The 19,707-nt window shown below is 39.1% G+C and overlaps 1 protein-coding gene across 8 annotated transcripts in view; it reads right to left on the reverse strand.

The window, feature by feature from the left end:
- The window catches only part of zgc:103755 (uncharacterized protein LOC449988 homolog), a 53,677-nt gene that overhangs the window by 9,049 nt on the left and 24,921 nt on the right, over positions 1-19,707 (reverse strand). For 7 of the 8 annotated variants that reach the window (XR_010803700.1, XR_010803693.1, XR_010803692.1 and 4 more), the window contains 2 exons: positions 2,659-2,853; positions 2,137-2,274 (listed from right to left, as the gene is read on the reverse strand). Coding sequence is in view for 1 of the 8 variants with exons in the window: in XM_066675122.1 (XP_066531219.1) it covers positions 2,137-2,274; positions 2,659-2,853 (333 nt within the window). In the remaining 7 variants the exon portion in view is untranslated. The remainder of the gene's footprint in view (positions 1-2,136; positions 2,275-2,658; positions 2,854-19,707) is intronic. The other variant, XR_010803694.1, reaches the window with a different exon arrangement.

Raw genomic sequence — 19,707 nt, forward strand, 5'->3', positions numbered from 1 at the left:
CAAAAACTTTCAAGTCTGACCTCAGATAAGAACAGCAGTTTATATGAAGGGTGAGCTGTCACACTCCAAAAGAGCTTTAAATTCTTACCTTGAGCGAGAGAAAGAATAAGAGAAAGAAGATGGAGAGTAAGCGGAAGATACTATTATAAGAACATTTGTGTTTACTACAGAGGGTAAATAAACAGAGACCTCTGTTTGCATCAAGATGCTGAAAGCCCCATTTTGTTCTGTGACACAATTGTGTACTATTAAATAGAATATCGGAAAATACACAAAGTATGGATTTTAAGGCATTGCCAAGTCAAAAAATAAAGCAAATCGTGTTGTTCATGCCTGTGGACGAATGAATAAAGTCAATATATTTCTAGTCCTCCTGAGGACTACTGCCAATATACTGCTTACTGAAGAAGACCTTACAACTCCTCTGGTTCTAGATAGTCTCACAACCCTAGACTAACATTACCCTAATTAAACACATTAGTGTATTAACTGCAGTGGATAAAAAAAGAGTGTTGAAATTGTGCCAAACTTCAGCAAATTGGGTTCTCTATAAAGCCTGGTTCATGTGTCTTTAGGGGAAAAAATAACTGTTAAGTAGGAAAAGTCAACATAAAGCTGCTAGAGCCTTTATCATGTGATGTTCTTTAAAAACGTAAAATGGTTCATAAAACTCAAATCTAAATTTCAAACTAGTTGTTCAGGATACATCTGTGACACCACTCAGAGAACCATGTACGGCACCTTTAGCTTCAATAAGAAGATAATGTTGCAACTAAACAAGTGAAAAAATGTGTTGCTTGCTTGTTGTTTGTGTGGACGGACGAGTGGACGTTTAAACACTTTTCTCCACAACTGCAGTCAGTGCTGATGCCTACCAGGCTGTGGTGGTGAGCACTAGCACACGATTACTCCGAAACATTTGAAGGCAGACACAGTATCTTTTCAAGCCACAATAAATGCTGTAGCATTGAACAGCTCAACACATTTCAAGGACAACTCAACCTGTCAAGTACTTTTATACTGGCTAACACAAGCCTGCACCGGCTAGAACTGCATAAGGGATGGCTATCCTTTCCGCTCAGAGAGAGAGTGTGGCTTATTAGTTTCTACTGGCCATAGACAGTAGCGACACTGCTGTGGATCTCACTATTTAAAGTCTCAAACTATGTGCTGATACTGATACATAGCTTGGTTTTGACTTGACATTTCTGGTGTAGACATGTTGAAGGCTTTGAAAATATTGTCCTTCATTTTGGATATTGTACCAGCAGTGGTGAAAATAAGTTTTTAGAGAAGAGTTTTGTTAGCTCTACTTCCACTATCACGTTGTATTTTGTAATGCTGCTGTTTTGAATCTGCATCAATCAGTGCTTCTTCCATGCCGTCTCAGAGACTCAGAGACTGTACAGAGCATGTTAGAGGTCACACAGAGCAGCAGCGCTTTTGGTCGGAGACATGAAATCACATGTCAAAGTTGAACATCTGATAGCAGTCACAGGACTATTCCAAACTGTGTGTCCTGTGATATTCAGTTATGACTAGTTGTGGAGCCAAAGCTCAGCTTTGGTGGGCTGTTTGATAGCTATGTGAAGGGTTGTGTTTATGTAAGAATATAAACTTGACAAGTGTCTCAGGAGAAGTGTGGCAAATCAGCCTGTGCCAGATGTTGACATGACATGATCTGCCTGAATTCCTTTATATGCATCATGTTTAAACATGAGGTAGACCCTTTGAAATACTGTGCTATCCACCACGTTTAAGTATTTTACTCGATTCTGCCATATGTAATCCCATTTTTCCAAGAAGCATGAGTCACAGCTTGTCTGAACTAGTAACCATGGCAAACGGTGCTACACACAGACTGTAATATGAAATAAAGAGGAATTCAATGTGTCTCTCAGAGTATGTCACATTCATAACAGGACTTAAATCCGAGGTTAGAAATTCAACATTTTCTGAATCAGTGCCCATCCTCTCCTCGTCAACGTTGAGTAACTTTCGAGAGCTTAGCAGAATGATAGCTTTCAAATCCCACTTCAAAACTGATAACTGTGAATGTGATTCAGTCAGTGATGAAGGAAAATGTGAAGAGACAGGCCTGCCATAACACTCCCTGGGAAAGAGAGAGTATCTTACCTGGGGCAAAGTTGGTCTTGCCATAAAAGCGGACCACTCCAGTCCTCTGTCCCACCACGAGAACTCGCTCACCTAAATGCACCTCAGGAACCTCATTCAGCGAGTTGCCAGTTAAAGGAGTCCTGCTGCGTGCTATCCCTGAGTCAGATGAGAACCAATCTTCATCACTCACACTGTCACAATATCCTTTCCTTGCTACAAACACATCGTTATTGCAATAATCATCGCTCAAACAACGTTAGACAGCATCCATCTCAGCTGCGACTCCATTATCAACAAACATAGTTTTAAAATCATCAATAATGCCATAATCACTGTGGCAGCAGCAATTATCTTCGAATCCATCTGTGCCACTCGTGTGGGATGAGTAGGATAAGTGCCTAAATCACAAATTTACTCATGATTATCTGCATCGATGCAGTTATACAATGGCATATATGTAAGTGAGTACCAGTTATCTGTGTTGCATAACACAATTGGGGAATGTTCAGGAAGGGGAGATAAGCTATGCTATGACAGTACCAGACTGTGGAGTGATGCTGCGGGAGCGGAAGGCTGGTGGGGGGGTAGACCGGGAGCTCTGAGGGACCTGGACCTGCTCCTGTCGCGGCCGCAAGGGGCGTCTCTGTCGGGGGAGTGGGAGTGGGGGGCGGCGGCCAGGAGCCTGTCTGGATTCCAGAGATGAGGAGGACGTGGAACAGCTACGTGAAAGACCACCTGGAAAAGATTTAGACAACACTGAAATTAAGGGAGATAAAAAAAAACTAATGGTGCCTGTTTGACTTGGCTCTACTCTACTCGTGTTTAGTCCCAGCCAACAACAACAACAAGCAAATACACAACAAGAAAACAGCACTTAATTATAATGCTGCAGTTATTTCTAAAGCCTGTGATTCCTATCAGAGATGGGGGTTTTGCAGCATCACCAGCTTCATTGTAGATATGGGAGCTGCTACTGGAAAAGCAACCAGGGACCAGGGACCAAAAGCAAGTAGAGTCGAGTACAGCCAAGTACAGTAGGAACCATGCCATGGAAAAGCACCAAAATTGAAGACATTAGAAGTTAAACTGAAGTTCAGGGGCTTATATCTTGAGATATCTTGAGTTAATTTGATTTTGGACCACTGTCCTGTTTAATTCCTAAGATGTAAGCCCCTGTCAAACTTGCAGTTTTTGTTGGGTATTTACTGATCATTTGAATGTGAGTGAGAGTGGATATCCCAGTAAACTGAACCAGCAATTTACCAGCATTAGGTCCAGGTAAAAACCTGGGATTTACTCTGACTGCTAATTGTTGATACATAACCAGTAAATACCAAACCACTTCCAGTTTGAATGACCATGTTTGTGATGTTTTAGTTTTATTTACCCTGAACCAGAGGTCTCCAAATTCAGACCTTGGATGCAGGCCAAGATTTTAAAATGAATGGCTGGGTGTAGTTCCATACCAGCACGCCATTTTAAAACTCCCACCTGGGACCTCAGGCAACTACTAACTTCTAGTGTTTTTCAACACAGCTGGCCTATTCATTTAACACTTCTGACAGGTAAGTGTTGCATGTGTTCTACAAACTCACACACACACACACATGCCTCAAACCACATTCAATAAGTGATCTCAAACAGTCTTGCTTAAGTGGTTTCTGACACGTTTATTGATAAATTATATTATTATATCAACTACAAATTTTAATTGCTAAATTTACTGGTATTGATAAATCTGAAGTCTAAGTGATAGCTTGTCTTCATAGCTGTGGCATATCCTTGACCTTAGATAACACTGTCAGAAACCAAATGCACTGAGCTAGGAAGCCATCCACCTGAAACATGTAGGGTTTCCCCACAAAACTTGTTTTATTTCATATTTTTGAATTTTATTTTATTATAAGAAGCATGTAAACACTCAGGGAAAAACCCACAACACTGTCAGTTAATTTTGCAAGCTAATATAACACCACAAGCATATGGTTATGTAGCTCTACAGCAACATCAGCCTCTTATGGGTGTGCAGACATTTGGCATCAAGGGAGTTTTGGAACATATTTGTCCCTCATCCGTCCCAATAAAATGAGAAGCGCAGAGCAGATGTCACCCACCCAGCAGCAGCAGCAGCAGCAGACCAAATTCAGATCATAAAATCGATCCCATCCTCAATCTAATATGAAATTCATGTTCCTCTATAACAGAGGACTATAACCTAATGCACTCAATGTGTATTCAACAAATTAGCTTTATTATATTTTCCCTCCATCTCTTTCATCTATTTATATAGGCAGATCAGATGTGGGAAAAATAATAACGTCAGGTCAGATTTCTCATACAATGCATTAAGTGAACTTCAAAGTCTGTGTTTGTGTCTCTGCCAAAAGTTAATGGAGCAGAATGATAGAAAAGTGTGTGTGCCTTGGCAGGCCTGGGCAGACATCTAAAACAGGGTCCTAAACCCCTCATCTACATCACTTAAAAGAGCTGGATCCAGCTCAGAGGGGGGAGGAAGGCCAGGGCTCTAAGCCCTCCAGAACGCATTTGGGACGGGGTCTCATTAAGCCTTCACATTCAGGGACCTTCATGGACCAAGGAGTTCATTAATGAAACAAGTTCGGAGCTAATGCAGAACTGTGTGGCGTGTTTTAAAGAGCACAGTGTTGCGTATGAAAGCTTGTCAGGAAAGGATGGTTGAGCCCACCTGATTAAATACCTTTCAGAATTCATGAGCTAAATATAGTCTGTAGACCCCCTCCCCTTTTCCCCAGGAGATTTTGATGGCCTTTGTACAGCATGTTAATTACAGCACATTTATGGCATAAAGAATAAGGTGCACTTCACTGGAAATTGAAGTTAAGATCATGTCTGTCAAAAAACATTTTACTTTTAAAGGGGAAGCTTTTGGAGTTAAAACCACAAATGGATTTAAAAGGAAGAAAGCAGAAAGGTTTCTGTATTTTTTTTATTTTTGTAATCAGTACTGACACTCTCACTTTTTTTTTTTTAATCACTGCTGCATTTGGAGATGATGCCTAGTCTCTCTTCTTCATTCCATCGAGAGCATTCTTTATCACGGCTTCAGATAAACAGTTTATTTTTTAATCAGTTTAGCAGAATGGCACTCAATTTGACACCATCTCTCCCCTGTGGATACAGAGAGACGCACTGCCTCGCTCGGCTAGCTGCCACGAGTTAGCTGGATATCTAGGTTGTCAGTTTATTAAAGTAGTCTACGATATCAAGATTAGTGAAAACAGCACTGAACAATCAGTGTTCAATTACCTTCACGACAAATCTAGAGTGGGGTTCTAAATTACAGACTGTGCTCCAGTTCAATTACTAAATTAATATATGGATAAACATATGTGTAATATTCCAGATGATTCTAAGTGTTGGTGTAATGGATGACTGTATTCTGTTCAGTAACACGGTATTATAATACATTCTGAGAATGAACTGAATTTTGGGTAATTCATCACTCTTACTCGTGTTTGGAAATATTCAATATTAATTACATTAAATGCATTACAAACACAAATGTGATTTATCACTTTATTTTTGTTTTGTTCACCAAGACCTTGCAGTTTTGCATGAATTACAATGTGTAAAGATCAATTTCAGTGGACTCTGGGAGCAAAAGACACGTATGCGTGTGTCGGTGTGTGTGTGTGAGAGAGAGAATGAATCGTGGGCTTGCATGAAAATATTCATAATCTACAAAATGAGGGCACTGCAGAAAAAGTTTGGGACCCACTGCAGATTTTTATTATATGATTATTGTTAGAACTGAAGTTTTAAATGATTCTCTGTCCTACAGCCTGTGTGCTCTGACTCTGACTGAGAATGTGAATAAACGCAGTGTTGTGTGAGAGTGAGAAGGGCTGCTAACTTGGACAGCGATCTCTTGAATCAGACTAATATGAATCTGATGAATGAAGGCCACTGTGCAGAAGAACACCCAACTTCACCTAAACAGGCTTGATTACGTTCATTCAGAAACAGCTCTGTATGCTTTACATTACATTCCTGAATGTTTTATTCATAGGCAGGAGTTTTTAAATAGATCTGAATGGCCATAATTTTAATCAAACCTAACTGGTTGTGTTATGTTCAAAGCTAGGGATAGTGACAGACATTTAAATCTATACCACTACCACATTGGTGCAGATATGTATCAGTTTTAGAGCACAGCACAGAAGAAAAGAAAAGTGTGATTACCAGGCATTAATGATAAGGCAATCCTTATAATAATTTAAGAGTCTTCCTTATTTGAATCATTTGGAAATTGATACGTTTGTTACAACAAATCACTGATTATTATTATACAACTATAACTCACAATTACTCATTATTGTGAGCATTAAAGCTTGTAAATACCATTTCGAAACTGACAACTTAATGCTTAAATGTACATAAATAAAATGTACAAAATAAAGTGTGGCATTATTCTGAGTATAAACATGTTTGTGAGAAAATTTATTAGACTAATCACAAGAAGGCAGTGCAAAGAGTAGCACAAAGTGTATTGTACAAATACCTACATTAAACCAGCAGCACCAAAATCTCTAAGCTTCTGCCTTTCCCCTATTTATGATTAAAGACTTGAGAGCAAGCAATTTGGACACTGCAGAAAAAGAATGGAAGCCAGAACCACAGCACAGAATTTTGGGCACAGCAAAATCAAACAAGCTGAATAAGTTTGGAAGAGAGAAAAAAGACACACACTGCTATTCTTAATAATCAGTTATAGCCATGCAGACAGAGGGAAAGTGCAAGGACAGGAAAATTACAATTCATAGAAAAAAAATGATGATGAAGAAGAAGAAGAAGAAGAAAAAGACAAGAAGAAAACAGCTTCCAAACTGTCATCATTCAAACATCTACAGAACAGGAACAATCTACTATTCACAAAAGATTTCAACAGCAGAATTAAAAGAACTGCCTCTCATCACCTCTCAGCCTTTCATCTACTGCTCCCAGAAACAGAATCGGAGAATAGAACTGTGTCAACTAAACAAACAACAACAACAACCTCATGACAGATCAGATACTGATAAACAACTTTCAGCACAATGGAATAGCTGAAGAGAGTTGGGGAGCGGATCAGGAGAACTGGGATGAGTTTGGCAATTGCTTCAGTAAAATATAGATGAGTCATTCATTCATTCATTCATCTGTAACCGCTTATCCAGTTCAGGGTCGCGGTGGGTCCAGAGCCTACCTGGAATCATTGGGTGCAAGGCGGGAATACACCCTGGAGGGGGCGCTAGTCCTTCACAGGGCAACACATTTACTCACACACTCACCCCTACGGACAATTTTGAGTCACCAATCCACCTGCAACGTGCGTTTTTGGACTGTGGGAGGAAACCGGAGCACCCGGAGGAAACCAGAGCAGACACAGATAGAACACACCACACTCCTCACAGACAGTCACCCGGAGCGGGAATCGAACCCACAACCTCCAGGTCCCTGGAGCTGTGTGACTACGACACTACCGTGCCGCCCATAGATGAGTCAATACAATCAAATTGCTATGAATATGTAAAACAGAGATAAAGTTCCAAGACGATATTTACACTTTCATCATACGTCAGTCTTAAGTCAAAATCTCGAATCGTCTCAAAACCCTGAGGTTAACTGACACTGAACATATATTTGATATAAACTTACAAAATGTTTGGTAACTCTTGATTTTTGTCGAATGTATAAATCCATTTTGAGGCATTAGTTTTGATGATGTAAGCTATGATACAAATTGCAGAATTATAGTTCTAGCACTTTTGAAAATCGCACCTTTGCCAGTTGCAATTGTGGCAAGTCTTTCAGCACTAGTGTTTACCTATTTAGTACAAAGTAAGGTTGGTGTTTCAATAACCGGTGCGACAATGGCCTAAAATGCTCTGCCAAGCCAACCACAAATTCGAAGAAAGCAGCTGTAAAATCCAAACTGGCCGGACTCCCAGTCGATATCCAGCGAAGCCTGCTTTTCACTCACTGAGATGAAGTTAGAAACACGAATTTCAAATGACTTCAGAATGACTTGGCAAAGCAGCGTCAAAGAACAAAAGAAAAAGAGAAAACAAAGGCATGCATGAGTTGCAGTGGCTGTGGAGATTCGGTGTGCAAAGCATATGGCACAGTAGCAGAAAGAGGCAGCACAGACTACTTCACTGGTTTGTAGAGGGAGAAAAAGAAAAAGAAATGGATTTATATAACCACAGTATAAAACAGCCATGCAAAGAGCAGGCGTTTAAGTCTAAGGGATAGAGACAGTATGGAAATAATCTTGTAAACATCAATTATGACATGTTTTGATCCACAAATGCAAAAGTACCTAAGGAAATCTGTATATGTAGGTTATGCTCCATTCATAACGAAAAGCTAAATATAATAGACAGCCCAAGACTTTCAAATTTTAAGTGCCATGTAAGCACATCTTGCCATTTTTTTAGACAACCATGAGCAGTGTTACAGGTCCTAATTGGACAGGGTTAGTGTCAAGCATGGCCATTTCCAGTGTAACTGTCTACAGTACCTGTCTTACTGTCCGAAAGCTCCTCCAGACCCTCAGCAAGAGCTGGTAAAGACTTTGCCTTTAAAGATCCCAAACCTCCTCCAGCCCCACCACACACACACAGAGAGAGAGAGAGAGAGAGAGAAACACACAAACAAACATGCAGGCAGACACAGAGATGAAGTCCCAAACAAAGAGAAGAATAAAAAAAGTGAAGAAGTATGAGCATGAAACAACAGCACAGACAAGGTCACGCAAAACTGAGAATAAATATTGAAACAGACAGTGGGAGAGATGAGAGGAAAAGAAAGGTTATGAATTGGAGCAGAGAGAGAGAGAGAGAGAGAAAATAATGTACAGGCAGATAATGACCCCAGCTCCACACGGTGGAATACGGCTGATTGTAAATTGTCTGTAGATGTTTCTAAAGAGATCAGATGAGGGGGCATTCCTACACTTCACAGTCTATCAGAACACTCCCACCTTTAACTCTCATACAACTACAGGGTCCAAAAAGGGCCAGCTTTCTTAGAACAAAACCGCTGATATGATGTGTTCTATTTTGTTTGCTTCTGTTTGATTGTGTTATTGATTGTAGAATACAATTATTTTGTTCACAGGTAGTGCGGCGCATAGAAGAACAGGGTGGAGAAACAAGGAAGTCATTTTAATTTTGCAGCTGGATAGTATACTGAGTACTGTGTTTGTGTGCTTTCTATATTAATTGAACACTAAAACTAACACAATATACAGAAGCTGGCATTTCCAGTTATACTAAAACACAAACACACACACACACACATATAAATTAAATTATGTAAGCAAATAATAAGTAAAATGTAGACACTAGACTTTTTCAATGACAGTGTCTTGTGAAAAATACTCATCAGATGTTGGCAATATATATTTTTATATTTTCATATTGGTTTTATGATATGAAACATTTAGGGACACTGCTTTTCAGACTGAGGATGCAGTCATAATGAAGACACAACCACTTATAAATCACATCCAACTGCGAACAGTAAAAAGAATGAACCTTTGTTGGAGGAAAGATCCTCTTAATTCAACTACTATTGGTCACACAGTGAATCTGAAAGAAAACTTGAAAATGAAGATGCAAAGCATTCTATAAAAGTTAGATATAAGTTTGTATACAAAGTTGAAGATGTTAAAAAATGCATCCTGTTGAACACTGCTGGACCAAAAGTGAGGAACTGGAAGCTCTCTCTCAAAATGTAACATTAGAACAACAGGAGGCTTTTGAGAAAAGCCAAGGAGCAGAGACGGAGTTCCAGGCTGAGACTGGAGTGAAGATTCCTGTCAACCATAACAATACACACCATCCCAACAGTGAAGTGCAGTGGTGGCAGTATCATGTTGTGAGGATGCTTTCTTCGGTGTGGATTGAGACTGATGGATGGTGTATACCACAGGGAGAAACTGAGACATGCACTATGCTAAAACTAAAGCTTGGGAGAAACTTCTGCTATTAACAAGACAATGATTCCTAAACAAGGCCAAAGCTACAGAGGAGTGCAGTAGCTTTCAGTCAGTTATTATTGTTGTTGTTGTCCTAGTTGGAAAAAAAGATGTGTATGCCATTTACAATCCAGAAACATGACTTTTGTAAGGCTGTGCATATGTGTGTATATATGGTGCAAGCCCTCAAGCCCAGTCAATAATTCTGGTTCATGCATAGATAGCTTTTCATGTGGTCCCTGAAGTCTGGAACAGGATCTGTAATGTACAGTAATATACAGAAAACTGGAAAACCCAAGACTGAGTACAAGACTAAACTAAGCCTGTAATGCAGTATTTTGCTGCTGTGGGAATAGCAAGCTGACACTGTGGTAAACATTGCTGCAATAATGAATCTTCTATTCAGAGAAACAACGAATGTGTATCTCTTATATACAGACTCTGTTCATACGACAGACCTGAGCATAGAGACATCAGTGAAATCCCAAATGTTAGGTAATGTGCTATTAATTTTTAATTTATTGTATTTCTTATTTTTACTTAATGGCTTTATGATGACACATGACAGTTTGTATCACAAGGACTCATAATCTGACTTAAAATAAGCAAAAAAAAACAGGACAAAAAACATGAATCTATCAAAATCAATCAAAAGATATATTATCTAAAATAAATTAGTATAATAATTATATTTTAAAATTGGGGGCGGCACGGTGGCACAGCAGGTAGTGTCGCAGTCACAAGGCTCCAGGGTCCTGGATGTTGTGGGTTCGAGTCCCACTCCGGGTGACTGTCTGTGAGGAGTGTGGTGTGTTCTCTCTGTGTTCGTGTGGGTTTCCTCCGGGTGCTCCGGTTTTCTCCCACAGTCCAAAAACACACGTTGGTAGGTGGATTGGTGACTCAAAAGTGTCCGAATGGTGTGAGTGTGTGCGTGTGTGTGTGTGTGTGTTGCCCTGTGAAGGGCTGGCGCCCCCTCCAGGATGTATTCCCACCTTTCGCACGGTGATTCAAGGTAGGTTCTGAACCCACCGTGACCCTGAACTGGATAAGCGCTTACAGATATTGAATGAATGAATGAATGAATGAATAGATTTGTGATTGTGGACATAATTTTACTCAGTTTAGCCATAAGTTTTCACTTCAAACTACAATTCTTAAAGATTTGAATTCTTCTAAAATACTACTGAAGCTGAAGACTCTTACTCAACTATATTTTCAAAAGAAATAAAAGTTCTCCAAGTAATAAAAGAAGAATTCTAGAGTTTATACATATTCATAGGAATATTGCTTATTATTTCACATTGCTAGCAGCATTAATAAATCCAGACCTAATGCATCTCCTCAAATAATGTGAATATTTAGCTCTGCTTTGTCATAAATTTCTGCTTATGCTCCTGAAACACCAAACGTCCCTGCCGTTTATACAGGACCAATAAATAAATAATCAGCCTGCTATTTTACCTACTAAAGAGAAAAACTGCCTCCTACTGCAGCAAAAAAGGTAATAAAGCCTAGGACCGAATTATATAGCTGCAACCTTGTAACACGGCTCTGTATTCCTCTCTTACTATTCAATCCCCTTTTCTCATTCTCAAACAAATACAGGCAATGGGTGCCAGGAGAAATTGATTGTGGAAGCTGTTAGGAGGAACTGTAGTGTTGCATGACTAGCATCAGAATAATGAAGTCAAATGTGCCCTATTGTGACTAAACAATTAAGACGAGTATTCAATCATGTACATATTAAACTCATTAAGATCATTATTCCTTACAAAATAATAATAATAACAACAAAAACATAAAAAAGGTAAAAAATGGCAACACACCAGCACCACAGATGAGGACTTAAGTCTCCGAATAATAACTCAACTTTTACTTCCATCTGTGATTTAATGACTCATGATTCGACCACGACTCCATCTTTGTATTTGTAACTGAACTCGGACTCCAATTCCCGTGACTCGTGGCTCAACTTAGGCTTTAAAGCCAAGTTGAATCGATTCAGACTCCAAAGCTTATGACTTGTGATTAGACTCAGACTTCAAAGCTTTAAACACGTCACCGGACTTGAACTCCAAAGCTCACGTCTCACACTTTAAATCTTACTCCACAGCTTATGAGTTGGAATCTCACAAAGAAAGTTGTGAACATCTATGTTCAGCACAAGTCTGGAAAGGACACGCTAACTCCATGATGGAAGTTACTCTGCTTCTGATGATAACACGCATAAATAATAGATGTAGCCGTTGGGTATAAAAGTATGGTGAATAACCTATTGTATGAAACTTTTTTTGAATATCAAATACACAGCTTACTATTTTGATGCACATATTAATTCAATCTCTAAGTTTCATGGTTTAAAAATTTGCATTAGAAACTCGTTTTTACTGAAACTTTCACACACAGCACTGAAGGAATTCCAGTTAAAACAAAAGCAATTACATTATCTAATGCAACATGCATTTGTTCTGTACTGATGATAACATTTTGCTTTCCTGAGATATCAAGAATATCACAATGACAAATATTCATCCATTCATTCATTATCTGTAACCGCTTGTCCAATTCAGGGTCGCGGTGGATCCAGAGCCTACCTGGAATCATTGGGCGCAAGGCGGAATTACACCCTGGAGGGAGGGCCAGTCCTTCACAGGGCAACGCAGACACACACATTCACACCTACAAACACATTTGAGTCACCAATCCACCTACTAAGGTGTGTTTTTGGACTGTGGGAGGAAACCGGAGCACCCGGAGGAAACCCGCGCAGACACAGGGAGAACACACCAACTCCTCACAGACAGTCACCCGGAACGGGAATCGAACCCACAACCTCCAGACCCCTGGAGCTGTGTGACTACGACACTACCTGCTGCGCCACCATGCCGCCCTTACAATGACAAATATGATCATGATAATTATAAAAAAAAAACCTTATATTTTCCATCGTTAAATAGGTGTAATTTAAGCGATAAAAACTGAATTAAATAAACAAATTATCTATTAACGGTGTTATAAGACATGACACTGTTAATCCAAAATAAAAGACATGCGGTACGTTACAGAAAGAAAAATGATAAAATACACAAGGGTCAATACAATCAAACCTCATTGACTACAGCTTGTGTGGATTAGTATTGACATAACAGTAGTGCAATATTTACTGGACTCTGGGTCATTCCAAAGTAATTTCATCATAAATCACACTTAATTGCCATCCGTAGTCATTTAAATGACCTCAGAATAACAGAAATATAGTAAATGTCACAGTTGGGTAACCTACTTCTATGGAACTGAAATAGTAACATGGAGTGGCCTCATTTTTAATATCACTCCTGAACTTGGGTGGGGGGGCGGTGACAGCAGTGAAAAAGCAAATAAAAAATGTGCATATAACCAAGCTGTCTTTTCTCATCAGCCCAGACATTCATATTGTCTTTATTTATAGAACCAGAATAAGTAAGATGTTAACTTGTAAAACTTCAGTCTCTGCTCTTTCGCTTAAACAGAGCCCAAAAACCAGCATCATAGTCTGTCCAGTCAAAATCACTAACACACACAGTGCAGTCAGGTTATTGGAAGCTGGGGTTTTATTTTTAATGTTCTAACTACAAACAATCAAACGATATTCAGTTGTGTAACCAGCACGGCAAAGTGTGAGATGAATGTGAGAGGACAGCTACACGCAAGCTTAGGGTCACTGCACCATGCTCAGTGTCAAGCGTGCGTTTTTAAAGCCCTCGGGTACTGGGCTATGGTGCAGTGTTCCCTGATGCGATGGAGCTCTGTTCAGTAAGAACTGCAGTGGTAAATGAGAACTGAGAATAATACAATTGAACCTGAACTACAGCTGTGCCATTTCATATAGTTTGCGATATCGTGAACATTTTTAAAATGATAATAAATAAATAAATATTAACATATTGTGATAGTAGTATTATTCCAATTTGTTTAGTTAATGACATCATGAAGTTCCCCACAATAAGGCATACGTTGTGAAGTACTATAAGGTTAGTGTTTGTATAATTGTTTGTTTGCTGTTTAAATGTACACACTAAATTTTCTGCACTGTGGTTGTGTGGTAGATTTATATGCTACGTTATTTTTAATATTGGTAAGTTTCTGTTGTTTAAAAAATAAGCAAATGCAAGGAAAAGCAAACATTGTTTGTCGCTTCTGAATGTTTGAAACATTTGTAGTAAAACCATTTAATATTTTTAATACGTATTAAACAATATATAATATTAATAGAACATTTATTTTGTTGCAATAGTGTGTTCTTGAAATAATAAAAGTCTTTTCAGTGTTTTGTCATATCGCCAAAACACCCTGAAATATCTTGATATTATTTTAGGGCTATAATCACCCACCCCTAACCTCAAAGCAGTCAAGTCCTAAGAGCATTTCAACTTGTAATGGAAGGCTTTTCTATAGGATTAAGAGGGTGGTACTGGTACAAACTCCTTATTAACACCCTTCATTGCAGAAGAACAGTTTTGTACAATCTCGAAAAGTGCTGCATTGTAAAATACATCTGCTTCATTCATTGGAGCCATCTCCCTAATGAAAGAGTTCACAGTTAACCTGTCTAGGTATTTGTTTATTTATTTTTTCCTCCAAAGACACTGGTTTAATTACATAGAAGTGGTTTGAATGTGTTCTCATACAAAGCCATGAATTAAATGCAGAAGAGTAATTTATTCCTCTTGCACAAGAAAATTGGCCTCACAGAAAGGGTGCACTTATTAAATCAGGGCCATAGATTTTGGCCTTGGTGGTAAGCTGTAGAAAGAAAAGTGAAGTGGTGGTGAAGGGGGGGGGGGGGTGCCTCACACACACACACACACCTACTTTCTTTAATGAAGCACTGCCAAGGAACGAAGTTGGGCAGAGGAAGTAGAATGTCTCATTACAGCACGTCTCAGTGGACAATGAATCAACAGGAAATGTGAAGATCCACTGTTTCACTCTTCAAACCAAACACGTGAAAATGACTGACTTTGGAACTGATCTCGGGACCACAGAGACACCACGGTATTATCTCCCTTCACGGCTGATAGGCGATCACGCCATCAGAGTGGTGCAGAAATAACAGCGTGCAGTTTGGATGCTGTCATTAAGCAGCAATTTGGAGCTTTGTAGGTGTGTCACACTTTCACAGTCACGCAGTCCTTGCAGACGCAGTGACTCACAAGCCCCCTGAAGGGTCTTCTGCCTGGTCCTGCGTAAGAGTGAACTGTAATGTGCACACAGGGGCTGTGACTCAACCCAGCCTCCTCAATACACAACGGAAAACAGAGCAAAGAAGAAATGACAAATACAGGGAAGATTGCTGAGGGCGTTCAAGCGGCAGCAAACACAACATTAAAAAAACGTACTGAAAGATACATTGGCCATAGTGTTGTTTCAGAGAATACTGCTTCAAGTTTAAGGTGTGTGTTTATACTTTAAGTTTAGTGTCCTTAGACCAGAACAAAACAAACCAGCATGCAGTCGTATTTTAGTCATGATCTGCTTAGTGTTCTCACTGACTCATTAGACTCTGAACCAAAGGGTGGAAACACAAGACATGGTGGAACAGATTATATAATTCTATATCAGTTACCAATGTACAAATCCTGAATTTTATGTGATGCAATTAATTTAGGTAGCAGCAGCACTGGATTTAGTTTTCTTTGCAGAGAAAAAAAAAAATTGTTGAATCTTTTTTCAACAAGTTCCTAAAAGGATTTCCAGTGTTCACTAAACAACAGAAATGTATTTTGTGAATAGAAGCTGATTGCAAACACCACTATAAATAAAAATCAGAAAAGAGTTCATAGAATATTCAAAATATTTTTGAGTCTTAAAACATTCCATAAAAACGAGGTGAATAAGTAACAGATAACGGTGTCAAGATGGACACAAAAGGAGCTTCCATGAAATACTCACTCTTAGGTTCGTTGTGCCAAAATTGATGAGAGAATTGTCAAACAGATCAAAAAACAACATTTAAACAGTTCAATGAAAGATTTCAATGCATTTCATTCATTCGTTATCTGTAACCCTTTTCCAATTCAGGATCGCAGTGGGTCCAGAGCCTACCTGGAATCATTGGGCACAAGGCGGGAATACACCCTGGAGGGGGCGCCAGTCCTTCACAGGGCTCAATATATTTCACCATCTACATAATATTGTTAGTCCAGAGAAATCTCTTTCCGTGTAGGGCAATGCTGTTGGAGTGCATGACCTTTGAGCATGCCACACTAATAAATACAGCCAAATGTGCTTGAGAGCACTCTGGAAAACCTTGTCAAATAACAGTCCATCACTTCTTCAAGAAATGCAACATGAAACTATCAAACAACGAGAATACTACACACCAGCTGTATGTGGAAGTTCAAATGAGTTCTGAGCCCAAGGTCATTTCAGATGGTCCAAAAGACAGTAGTATTTAACATGATTAGAGTTGTAAGAGCATCTACCAAAAAATAAATAAATAAATAAATAATAATAATAATAATAATAATACAATACAAATACTAAAAAAAATACAAATACCAGACGTTTTAGAAAAAACTTTAAATTTTGTAGGCAGATAGATAGGAAAAGTATTCAAAAGATTTTAAGGTGAGTTTCGTTAATTTTTTGTGTGTGAGAGATTAGGAGAGACCTAGCAAATGGGTAGAATTAGTAAAGACAAAAACCCACACCACCACTGGGTGAAAATCCAAAGGAGAATTTCTAGTTACACTGTTTTTGAGGCTTGATTATATAATTTGACAAATTATTTGAATATAAAAACAATGAAATTCTTTTCGACAAATAATGGTAATCTTTTGTTTGCTGTAAATAATGGAGCAAAGTTAATTAAAGGTTAATGAACACAATTGAAATAAGGTAAATTATTTAGTTTATTTAATTAATTTAAGCCATATTCAAGAAACCTTTTTTTCTTTCATCAGTTTTCTGCTTTTCAGGCAGTTTAGGAGTTTAGAAGGAGTTTTGACAAAAATAGATGGGAGGCAGAAAAGAAAATATACAAGGAATGTTCTAAAGCTTTAGGAATTTACTCGGATATTATTCTTGTGACATATTTGCTCTGCTTTTGTCTGTCATATGAGGTTTTATTTGGAGCAGTTTGGGATTTTTTATTGTTTACTCTCACATACAAATAAGCTAACGTTGCACTTTTCCATAAACTCTCCAGGGTTTTACAATATTTGGGGCATTAGGAAGTTACCTCTACCATCAGTTTTACTCTGTATTACCTGACTACAGTCAGTCAGCATCAGTACGCTCATTATACATCTGCAATTTAGTAGAGAGGTGTCAGCACAAGACAGGAACACACCCTGGTGTCTGACCACCGCAGGGCAAACTCACAGCCAGTGACCCAAAGTAACATCAGAACTCAGGACCCGAAGATCCTAGAGCTATGTGGTAGCAACACAACTTGTTATGCTTAGTTATATTTTATAAAATTATTATTTAAGACTTCTGAGCTCTGTGTAATATAAAGAATTTTGACTTTCTACACTGAAAACAAGCCCAGGAAAATTAAGCACAGATGTTAATGATTTTTGTAATCGCTAATAAGCCCTGCATACGCATGTACTAGACTGCACAGCATGTGTGAATGTATTAAACATTGCCAATTCCAATCAAATTAACAGACAGCCATTCTCTAAAACACATAGAAAGAAATTATTATAAAATGCACAAATATTACCAACATCAATATGAGACGTCAATAGGACACTTAAGGTCTAGCATCTTCCAGATACTCGTTCTGGTTATGAGTGCCTTGTGTGCATCTCTGAAAGACAGACAGAAAGCTAAAGAAGAGGCAGGTTGTAAACAACAAAATAATAATAATAATAACAACAACAATGTCTTTCGGCTTCTTTATGAAACCAGTGTCATCGTACAGGGCAATTGAGATACATATGTCTGAATTTAACAATAACAGCAGACCACTGTTAAGCCCTGCAGGAAAATTCAATACATGTGTGTGCCCCAGAGAGCCAAGAAAAACAGATCAACAAGTTCATACCCATCTGCTGTAAAACGCCAAACACACACAAGACAATGAAGTAAAAAAAGGCTATAGCCACACACACATAGCTGTGGGGGCTCTCCGAGGGGCTGAGGATGTGCAGAGAAGATGTGATAGGTTGTTGTTCATCAGCATTACGGCCAGTGCAGAGAGCAGAGCCTCTCTGGAAGTCCCTGCAGGGCACCACACACCAGCCAGATGCCAAGAAATGTAAAACTATGCGCGTGTCTCGGATATAACTTAAAACTAACTAAAGTACATCCATAATTTTGCATTCCATACTTAATAACAATCTAATTTTGCTTTCGATTTTTGATGCCATCAGAGTGGCGTATTATATTTGATATAATTAAAGAAATGAAAATGGCATGAATAAAGATGATGGGACCTTCAAGCTAATATTTGTTGCACAACCTCTAGAGACAACCCCTTTCTGTAGCTGGTGAATGAGGTTTCTAATAATGATCATAATAAATGGTATTTATAAAAAGTGCTTTAGAAGAAGAAGAAGAATCCATCCATTGTAGTGAACACACAAACACACACTAGTGAGCATTTCTTCACACACATTATGGGCAGGGGGCTGCCAACTACCTTAGTGCCTGGGGAGCAGTTTGGGGGTTAGGTGCCTTGCTCAAGGGCACTTCAGCTATGAATTAATTTTCTCTTGCCGGTCCTGGGAATTGAACTGGTGACCCTCTGGCCTCAAGCTCGCATCTCTAACCTCAGGGTCCCAGCTGCCCAACAAAAAATGATTATTACAACTGAAATGATTTCATGGCTAATATTGGCTCTTCCAAACTGTACATAGGTGCGAGTGTGTGAGTTTATGCTGCCCCGTGATTTACAAGAACCCAGTTCAGGGTGTGTCCTTGTCTTGTACCCAGGGATTCAGGGTAGGCTCCAGAACCACTGCTAACCTGAACAGGATGAAGCTGTTAGACAATGAATTAATTAATTCATATTTTGTCCAGGGACCTGGAGGTTGTGGGTTCGATTCCCACTCCGGGTGACTGTCTGTGAGGAGTGTGGTGCGTTCTCCCCATGTCTGTGTGGGTTTTCTCTGGGTGCTCCGGTTTCCTCCCACAGTCCAAAAACACACGTTGGTAGGTGTATTGGTGACTCCAAAGTGTCCGTAGGTGTGAGTGTGTGAATGAATGTGTGTGTGTGTGTGTGTGTGTTGCCCTGTGAAGGACTGGCGCCTCCTCCAGGGTGTATTCCCACCCTGCGCCCAATGATTCCAGGTAGGCTCTGGACCCACCGCGACCCTGAACTGGATAAGGGTTACAGATAATGAATGGATGGATGGATATTTTGTCCATTCATCTACAACATGAAAATGCACTATTTTTTTATTATTATTTTTTTTTAAATGGAGAAGGAAATTGATGGAATTTTCAAATATAAGGCTTTGACGCTGCTTTAAAAACAAACCTGCATATGCGCCCTGCAGGAAAGCCCGTAAATAAAATTGTCTGTTCTGTAATATAACTAACAAGGCTTAGAAGAGGAATATGTATTAAACATCCTGTAAATATCTGTTCAACAG

Source organism: Hoplias malabaricus, chromosome 1 (assembly GCF_029633855.1).
Source record: "Hoplias malabaricus isolate fHopMal1 chromosome 1, fHopMal1.hap1, whole genome shotgun sequence".
NCBI lineage: Eukaryota > Metazoa > Chordata > Actinopteri > Characiformes > Erythrinidae > Hoplias > Hoplias malabaricus.